This window comes from Lampris incognitus, chromosome 1, assembly GCF_029633865.1.
Source record: "Lampris incognitus isolate fLamInc1 chromosome 1, fLamInc1.hap2, whole genome shotgun sequence".
NCBI lineage: Eukaryota > Metazoa > Chordata > Actinopteri > Lampriformes > Lampridae > Lampris > Lampris incognitus.
Window position 1 is genome coordinate 147,641,253 of NC_079211.1, and position 10,297 is coordinate 147,651,549.

Here is a 10,297-nt window from a genome sequence, read left to right on the forward strand (position 1 = left end):
GATGACATCGTGAGAATCAGAAAAATTAGATGGGCTGACAGAAGCTGAACTGGGGGAGTCTTAAATAGAGGAAAAAAGAAAAACTGAATTGTACCTTTAATACTTGGGCAGTTGTTACCTTGCATAGTTGACATGATGCCATGGGTGTGTGTGAATTTATTTGTAAAGCTCTTTGAGTGGCTGTTGCAGTTAGAAAAGCGCTATATAAAATGCAACTTGATTGATTGATTGGTGCATGGCTAAATACCGCAGTTTCATTCCTTATGTGTTATGGTGGCTGGTATGGGTTTGGTAAACCCTCACATCCAAAGCTTGGGTTATTAATGTGACAAACATGTTTGCTGCCTGTGGGCCCAGGGGTCGCGGCCTTGCCCTGAGCTGCACCTGAGGAGGTAACACGGAGGGCGGTCTGACAGGACGCGGAATCGGGGCAGGCTACGCTAACTGCTAGCCCATGCAGACCGGTGGTTCCGGCAGTCATCCTGGCTGGCGTTTGTTGCCTTGGACAGTGATTTTTTTTTGGCTTTTTGGTTTGGATATATGTATGTGTTAGTGTGAATATGTGTGTTCTTGTAGTTCTTAAATGTGTTTTTGTCATTTCGGCATTTCGTTTCACTTCATGTGCGCAAGTGCATGAGATGAAATGACCAATGAAGTGTTCCTGATTCCCAAAGTGTTCCTCATTAGGTAGAAGCTGTTCTTCCTAGGGATGTGGCCGTGGTGTAGCTATTGATTATTTGCTTGTGTGCAACATTTCTGAAGCCCGGAAAAAAAGGTTTCACTGCGTTAGCAAGAACGCACACCTCTCCACCTGCCTTTTACTAGGCTTGCCGGCGGCACATTCTTCGTTATTGAACAGTAAAAGCTAAAGGGTGAACCTCCAACAGTGTAGAGTGATGCTTTTATGAGTCCAACATCCCTTTTCTGTGAGTCTACAGACAGTGGCTGCTGTTGTGAAGACAGACCCAGTGACGCCGAATCAATAACCCCCCCCCTTCCCACGGTTATCTCTTGTCTCCAGTGAAAAGTTTTTGTTAAAACCCAGAGGCCGCCGGCAGCAGCAGGGAAGTTGTTGTGTGATCTGTTGTGATGTGATTTGGTGTTAAGTCGTGTGGAAGATGTCAGGATGACAGAAGGGTTTCAGAAGAGCGTGGAGAAAAGGTGACTGCTGAAATGGGTTTCTCATTTTGTTTTTGTTCATATTTGTGAGGCGGGGGGGGGGAAATTTGCTCAAATGTAATTTCAGCTCCCAGAAAAGATCCCGCGTGCTTGTTGAGCCGATGAGTTATCAATTCCAGGAAACACAGTGTAGATCCGCCGACTAGTCTCAGATGATGCCATGATGTCGTGGGTTATGATTATAGAACAAAGGAGTGAGGTCTGCACACCGAAATGCTCCCAGTGCTTATTTTATTCAGCAGCGTATGATGATGTTGTGGTTTATTTTGATGTTGGATGTTTGTCCCACTGTGCTCCTCAGACATTTTCTTATTTTTATCAGAATCAATCAGAATTATCTTTATTGGCCAAGTATGTCTGCAAGTCCAAGAGATTTGACTCCGGTTTGATGGCTCTCAGTGTACTTACACAGAATAACAACACAGCAATCTTCAGGAATATGTACAAGGAATGACCAGATATATTCAGTGGCGGCTAGCCAGTACAGGGTGCTGGGGCGCCGCCCCCTTCAAATATCAAGAGATGAAAATCTACTTAAACATCCCATCCATCCATTAGCCAATCCACTTATCCTGCTCTCAGGGAAGCGGGGATGCTGGAGCCTGTCCCAACATGTTAAATATAATTTAGTTGTATAATGCAAATGATGATGAGATAAAAGTGTCGTCAGTCTGTGAGCGCCTGTCAGCAGCCATTAAATACTGGTTCAAATGGTATTTGGTTGGTTTCTGTCTGAATACATATACTTCCTGGGTGAGGGGCGCCAGCCAAGCCATACCTTATGTAAGCCCTCAAACTTGTGGCGAGCAGGTGACCTGAGGCTGCTGTCTGATTGGTTTCTTCAGATTTTCCAGGGGATGCAGGTCTGAGTACCCCAGACACCCCCACTTTTATTGGCAGTGAATTGGTATTGTTTTAATGTTTTTTGATCTAATGTGATTGGACAATTCTCATGGCTGTCAATCATGCTCACACCCACCACAACGCCTCGTCTCGACTGTCAATCATCCACCGTCTACGAACCCTGATACAATCTATTGGCTACATTGTCCTTCTTAATAACTATGTGGCTGTGTGGACATTAAAGCAGCTGTCAAGTGTGCTGCCCCCCCAAAAAAAGAAATTTGTAGTACCTGCTGCAACTAATATATATATATATATATATGCACCCTGTGATGGACTAGTGGCCTGTGCAGGGTGTCTCCCCGCCTGCTACCCAATGACTGCTGGAATAAGCTCCAGCATCCCTGTGATCCTGAGTAAGGATAAGCAGTTTGGATAATGGTTGGATGACTGTATACAGGTGAAACCGTTTCTGTGAATTGAAAAACAGGAAAGAAATGATGCTAAGAAGGAAAGAGTGCGAGAAGTGCTGAGATAAATATAAAAAGTAGGAAAAAAAAGCATTACTTTACATACATAATAGGAGGTGGATTTTTTATATATTTTTTATATACAGTATACAGCCTGTTGAGATATACAGTAGTGAGTTAAATGTATTGCACATTTGTACTGTGGACTAGAGTACATATGTATGATTTGTAGGCACAGTGGGTATTCTAGTGTTCCAGGGTTATTGTAGGTACAGTGGGTATTCTAGTGTTCCAGGATTATTGTAGGTACAGTTGGTATTCTGGTGCTCTAGGGTTATTGTAGGTACAGTGGGTATTTGGTGTTCCGGGGTTATTGTAGGTACAGTGGGTATTCTGGTGTTCCAGGGTTATTGTAGGTACAGTGGGTATTCTAGTGTTCCAGGATTATTGTAGGTACAGTGGGTATTGTAGTGTTCCAGGGTTATTGTAGGTACAGTGGGTATTCTGGTGTTCCAGGGTTATTGTAGGTACAGTGGGTATTCTGGTGTTCCAGGGTTATTGTAGGTACAGTGGGTATTCTAGTGTTCCGGGGTTATTGTAGGTACAGTGGGTATTGTAGTATTCCAGGGTTATTGTAGGTACAGTGGGTATTCTGGTGTTCCAGGGTTATTGTAGGTACAGTGGGTATTCTGGTGTTCCAGGGTTATTGTAGGTACAGTGGGTATTCTGGTGTTCCAGGGTTATTGTAGGTACAGTGGGCATTCTAGTGTTCCAGGGTTATTGTAGGTACAGTGGGTATTCTAATGTTCCAGGGTTATTGTAGGTACAGTGGGTATAGTAGTGTTCCAGGGTTATTGCAGGTACAGTGGGTATTCTAGTGTTCCAGGATTATTGTATGTACAGTGGGTATTCTAGTGTTCCAGGGTTATTGTAGGTACAGTGGGTATTCTAGTGTTCCAGGATTATTGTAGGTACAGTGGGTATTCTAGTGTTCCAGGATTATTGTAGGTACAGTGGGTATTGTAGTGTTCCAGAGTTATTGTAGGTACAGTGGGTATTCTAGTGTTCCAGGATTATTGTAGGTAAAGTGGGTATTCTAGTTTGCCAGGGTTATTGTAGGTACAGTGGGTATTCTAGTGTTCCAGGATTATTGTAGGTACAGTGGGTATTCTAGTGTTCCAGGATTATTGTAGGTACAGTGGGTATTGTAGTGTTCCAGAGTTATTGTAGGTACAGTGGGTATTCTAGTGTTCCAGGATTATTGTATGTACAGTGGGTATTCTAGTGTTCCAGGGTTATTGTAGGTACAGTGGGTATTCTAGTGTTCCAGGATTATTGTAGGTACAGTGGGTATTCTAGTGTTCCAGGATTATTGTAGGTACAGTGGGTATTGTAGTGTTCCAGAGTTATTGTAGGTACAGTGGGTATTCTAGTGTTCCAGGATTATTGTAGGTACAGTGGGTATTCTAGTTTGCCAGGGTTATTGTAGGTACAGTGGGTATTCTAGTGTTCCAGGGTTATTGCAGGTAAAGTGGGTATTCTAGTTTTCCAGGGTTATTGCAGGTATAGTAGGTATTCTGGTGTTCCAGGGTTATTGTAGGTACTGTGGGTATTCTGGTGCTCCAGGGTTATTGTAGGTACAGTGGGTATTCTGGCGCTCTAGGGTTATTGTAGGTACAGTGGGTATTGTAGTGTTCCAGGGTTATTGTAGGTACAGTGGGTATTCTGGTGCTCCAGGGTTATTGTAGGTACAGTGGGTATTCTAGTGTTCCAGGGTTATTGTAGGTACAGTGGGTATAGTAGTGTTCCAGGGTTATTGTAGGTACAGTGGGTATTCTGGTGTTCCAGGGTTATTGTAGGTACAGTGGGTATTCTGGTGTTCCAGGGTTATTGTAGGTACAGTGGGTATTCTAGTGTTCCAGGGTTATTGTAGGTACAGTGGGTATTCTGGTGTTCCAGGGTTATTGCTGGTACAGTGGGTATTCTGGTGTTCCAGGGTTATTGTAGGTACAGTGGGTATTCTAGTGTTCCAGGGTTATTGTAGGTACAGTGGGTATTCTAGTGTTCCAGGGTTATTGTAGGTACAGTGGGTATTCTAGTGTTCCAGGATTATTGTAGGTACAGTGGGTATTCTAGTGTTCCAGGGTTATTGTAGGTACAGTGGGTATTCTAGTGTTCCAGGGTTATTGTAGGTAGAGTGGATATTGTAGTGTTCTAGGGTTATTGTAGGTACAGTGGGTATTCTAGTGTTCCAGGGTTATTGTAGGTACAGTGGGTATTCTAGTGTTCCAGGGTTATTGTAGGTACAGTGGGTATTCTAGTGTTCCAGGGTTATTGTAGGTACAGTGGGTATTCTAGTGTTCCAGGGTTATTGTAGGTACAGTGGGTATTCTAGTGTTCCAGGGTTATTGTAGGTACAGTGGGTATTCTGGTGTTCCAGGGTTATTGTAGGTACAGTGGGTATTGTAGTGTTCCAGGGTTATTGTAGGTACAGTGGGTATAGTAGTGTTCCAGGGTTATTGTAGGTACAGTGGGTATTGTAGTGTTCCAAGATTATTGTAGGTACAGTGGGTATAGCAGTGTTCCAGGGTTATTGTAGGTACAGTGGGTATTCTAGTGTTCCAGGGTTATTGTAGGTACAGTGGGTATTGTAGTGTTCCAGAGTTATTGTACGTAAAGTGGGTATTCTGGTGTTCCAGGGTTATTGTAGGTACAGTGGGTATTCTGGTGTTCCAGGGTTATTGTAGGTACCGTGGGTATTGTAGTATTCCAGGGTTATTGTAGGTACAGTGGGTATTCTGGTGTTCCAGTATAATTGCAGTGCCACAGGGAGTTAAGTGTTCATAATTGTGATGGTCAGTTATTAATTTGTGTTGCTGCAAATCCTCTGTTCTCTCATTACCCTCACCCCCTCTCTTTATCTTTCTCCTCACCTGGACAAGTCCAGTGTCATAACCTGGGAAGTTGAACTAGCGTCTCTTTTTCGCCATAGATAAAATTGTAAGATATCCGTCTCACCAGGGAGGGATTGTTTCAAGGTGCCCGCTGTGCTCATCAGACACAAGACAGATGCCCGCTGATAAAGCCAAGGAGGTGTTGTGTATTGTTCTTTGTGATCTCTCTTCCATTCCGGTGACCCTGCTGTTAACAGTTCTTTGTGTATGTGTGTGTGTGTGTGTGTTATGTTGTCCTCATGTGGACCCAATGTCCTCATGAGGGAAATACATTTTTTGGGGAAAATCCCCTCCCCCCCTTTTCTCACCAATTGTACCTGGCGAATTACCCCACTCTTCTGAGCCGTCCCAGTCACTGTTCCACCAATTCTGCCGATCCGGGGAGGGCTGCAGACTACCACTTGCCTCCTCCGATCAGAGGTGTCAAAACCAGGTCCAGAAAGTAAATGTCCAAACCATGTTTTTGCTCCAACCGTGTTACTAAAGCAGCTGATTTCATTAGCTAGTTTTCCCTACCTCCTTGAGGAGTGGTGTTGACTAGAACCTGCTGGTGTGGTGCATGAGTGGAGCAACTACATGGTTTGGACTTTTCCTTTCTGGACCTGGTTTTTACCCCTCTGCCTCCGATACATGTGGTGTCGCTAGCCACTTTTCAGCTGACAGTGAGGACTTTCGCCAGGGAGACGTAGCGCATGGGAGGATCACACTATTCCCCCCAGTCCCCCTCCCCCCCCGAACAGGCTCCTCAACCGACCAGAGGAGGCGCTAGTGCAGCGACCAGGACACATACCCACATACGGCTTTCCACCCGCAGACACGGCCAATTGTGTCTGAAGGGACGCCCGACCAAGCCGGAGGTAACACGGGAATTCGAACCGCCGATCCCCATGTTGGTAGGCAACAGAATAGACCTCCACGCCACCCGGACGCCCCGAGCGTATACATTTGCAACCACCTCACTGGCAGGGATATTTTTAAGTCACCAAAGGAAAAGTGTTATTTCTAGGCAAGGGTTAAAACTGGGGAAAGCTTTAGGTTAGGGTTAATTCCAGTGTTTGGGAAATAGGATTTTGACTTGAACGTAGCTCTTCGGTTCACATGAGGATGGAAAAACAAACGTGTGTGTTTGCGTCTGATATGTATATCCAAGTGAAGGAGAGCAAAATAAACGTTTGAGCCTTAAAAGAGGAAGAGGGAGGTTGAGAGAGATAAGGAAAGAGAGAGTTAGGGGGAGCAGATAAAGGACGAAAAGAGAGTGATAATACTGGGAGGAGAGAGGAGGAGCGAGGAGAATTTGGGAAGAGCGAAAAGAGAATGACTGCATCGAAGTATGGTGTGCGAAAGTGTTAAATGCCAGTGTAAAAGTCCTTCATCCTGTGTCCCTCCTGCACCGGTTGACCCTCAACCATCTCTTCTACTTCACATCGTAGAATCTCATGTTGGTATTATTATTTTCTGTTTGACAGAACTCACAGTGTACCTCTCATCCAACGACTGAAGTCACCAGACCAGTCCTGACTCTTCCAACGCCGTCTGAGAATGGCGTCAGACTTTAGCAACATTGCAAGCAAAACTTGCAACGAATTTTTGGTGACAACCTAAACTTTGATGAACGGATGAAACAGTGTCATTCAACCAGGTTTTTCCTGCGGGGCAGAACTTCATCAGACAGGATATCAAGTCATTTTCCTCCTCTGGAGACCAGCGGAAAGTCACTTGTGTTGTGTGGCGTCAGAATTGAGTCTCGTATTTCAAGCTGGTTCAGAATGTTGCAGGAGGACTCCTGACAGGTTTTTTTTTTTTTTAAGGAGCATATCACCCATCTCTAGGCTGCTTGGCACTGCTTTTCTGTAACTCTTTTAAAATGTGCCTCCGACTGTCCGAGGAACACATATCTGACTTGTCAGCGCTGGGCAATAATTCAACACTAGGGTTTACTACACCTTTCTTTCTCTCAATGACATCGTATTGGGGTAGAAGTTGGGAAACTGTCACGTTATGGTAAACAGTTTTGCTCTGAAGTGCCTGCATGTTGTGACCTTCCTCTAGAAACGAAATGGAGTTTGACACGTTTCATCTGATGCTCCTATCTCGCCGTTACCTCCAGGGTGCAGTAGAGACTGCCAGCGGTGCACGGCGGACCTGCAGACGGGCATCGGCAGCGTGTGTCTGTGGTGTGAGACGTCAACGATGTGGCTGCTCGGGGATCACTGCGTCCCCAACTGTCCACGGGAGTACTACGCCTGGCACGGAGCCTGTAGAAGTAAGGCCTGATACACTCCTGTAAAAAGAGACCACCCGCTTTAGAGCTTCCTGTGGTTACATTTCTATGGTTACGTATTAACTCTGACTTGCTATTAATGCTGTAATTAGGCTGAGATGCAACGACATATTCAGCTTAACTTGAGATATTGTGGTGTGCTGGTAAGTACACTGGCGGGAAATGTTAAGAGTTGGACAGGAAGTGATGTGTTGAGATGCAACGACATATTCAGCTTAACTTGAGATATTGTGGTGTGCCGGTAAGTACACTGGCGGGAAATGTTAAGAGTTGGACAGGAAGTGATGTGTTTTACTTAACATTCTGTTTCCTCTTAGAAGAGCGCCTCTCCTTTCACTGATCTGTAGATGTGCTGGTAAGGTTGTGTGTCCTTACTGAAGCTCATAATGTGACACAAAACCCATCAGCCTCCTAATGTACGTTTTGAATAACCTCTAGCTAGCTAAAAAGCTCAGCATTTAACAATTCCACAAAAAAACAAACAAACAAACAACAAAAAACAACAACATGGCAAATAGTGATTGTGACTAACGGGCAGGTAAAGTTAGCCTACTAGCCATGCTAATCATGCATCTATTGTTACATTAGCAAGATCTACCAACTCAATTTCCAATAAATCACGCCCTGACATTTTTAATACCTGTCAGGTAATTTGAAATGCCATCTCCTTTTGTTAATGTAGTTTATTAAGAACACAAATTATTGAGTGGAATAAGACAACTTTCCAACTCCCCCTAGTGTTTCCAAGTGGTATCATTGTTCACGCCGCTGTCGCAAACGCAGCCATTTTGGTTTTCCTCAGAGCTTAGCCACTCCCGACAACACAGGACACACGTGCATTTGTTTACACAGTTCCGGGCAGACTGGTGTCCATCTCCTTGTAAAACAGGCAGTTTAAGTTGTAGCTGGGCAGTTGTGTGTCCCATCATGTAGACATGTTTGACTTTTTGCAACCATTGAGTCATTGGTGGGGGGGGCTTAGGCTTCATCCACTTGATCGTCATTATTTTTTTTGCAGCCATTAACAAAACACGCCGTATGTAGCACTGGTCTGTGGTGAAGAAGTGCTGATGTGATATTTCCAGTAGCAACAGTAGCGGGTCTAGGGGGATGTCCGTTTCCAGGATTTTCTCCATTTCTTCTTTGACGTTTTTCTAGTGTCTGTAGTTTCGGGCGGTCCCAGAATATGTGAGTGTGGTCTGCGACCACGCCACAGTCTCACCAGCATTTGTTTGTAAAGACACAAGCTGTCAGTGGGGTCCTAAAGAACCCCATTTTAACCTTCCAGTCAGATTCTTCCCATAACTGGCTCCCAGTCCCCTGATGACAACTTGAGCACACGTCCTCCTAGTCGTCATCGTCCACTACTATGTTCAACTCCAGTTCCCATCATCCTTTGCTGTGTATAGTGATATCTGATGTGTGTAGCGCTAGCTTTTTCTACATATGGGGTATTTGTTTTGTGTTAATACAGGGTGTTCAAACAGCTGTATGAAGTGTTGTTTGTTAACATCGTCCCGGTCTGTATGTTCTCACATGGACTTAACATCATCCCAGTCTGTATGTTCTCACATGGTCTTAACATCCTCCCAGTCTGTATGTTCTCACATGGTCTTAACATCCTCCCAGTCTGTATGTTCTCACATGGACTTAACATCATCCCAGTCTGTATGTTCTCACATGGACTTAACATCATCCCGGTCTGTATGTTCTCACATGGACTTAACATCATCCCAGTCTATATGTTCTCACATGGTCTTAACATCATCCCGGTCTGTATGTTCTCACATGGACTTAACATCATCCCAGTCTGTATGTTCTCACATGGTCTTAACATCATCCCGGTCTGTATGTTCCCACATGGATTTAACATCATCCCGGTCTGTATGTTCTCACATGGACTTTTAACATCATCCCAGTCTGTATGTTCTCACATGGACTTAACATCATCCTGGTTTGTTTGTTCTCACATGGATTTAACATCATCCCAGTCTGTATGTTCTCACATGGACTTTTAACATCATGCCAGTCTGTATGTTCTCACATGGACTTAACATCATCCTGGTTTGTTTGTTCTCACATGGACTTAACATCATCCCAGTCTATATGTTCTCACATGGACTTAACATCATCCCGGTCTGTATGTTCTCACATGGATTTAACATCATCCTAGTCTGTATGTTCTCACATGGATTTAACATCATCCCAGTCTGTATGTTCTCACATGGATTTAACATCATCCTAGTCTGTATGTTCTCACATGGATTTAACATCATCCCAGTCTGTATGTTCTCACATGGACTTTTAACATCATCCCGGTCTGTATGTTCTCACATGGTCTTAACATCGTCCCAGTCTGTATGTTCTCACATGGATTTAACATCATCCTAGTCTGTATGTTCTCACATGGACTTTTATTAAAGATGGCATGAAGAATATGAAGGCCTTCAAGGGTTTATTTCCCTTTTTTGTTCTACTGTCCAATCAAATGTGTTGTTAGACGATCACTGAGAACGTGATGATTTGTAGATGTGGTCAGAATGAATCGGCCATAACAGTAAATTTGATAA

The 10,297-nt window shown here is 44.2% G+C and overlaps 1 protein-coding gene across 1 annotated transcript in view; it reads left to right on the plus strand.

The window, feature by feature from the left end:
• The window catches only part of fras1 (Fraser extracellular matrix complex subunit 1), a 333,688-nt gene that overhangs the window by 166,806 nt on the left and 156,585 nt on the right, over positions 1-10,297 (plus strand). Inside the window, exon 22 of the mRNA XM_056280308.1 lies at positions 7,554-7,709. Within this exon, the coding sequence (XP_056136283.1) occupies positions 7,554-7,709 (156 nt within the window). The remainder of the gene's footprint in view (positions 1-7,553; positions 7,710-10,297) is intronic.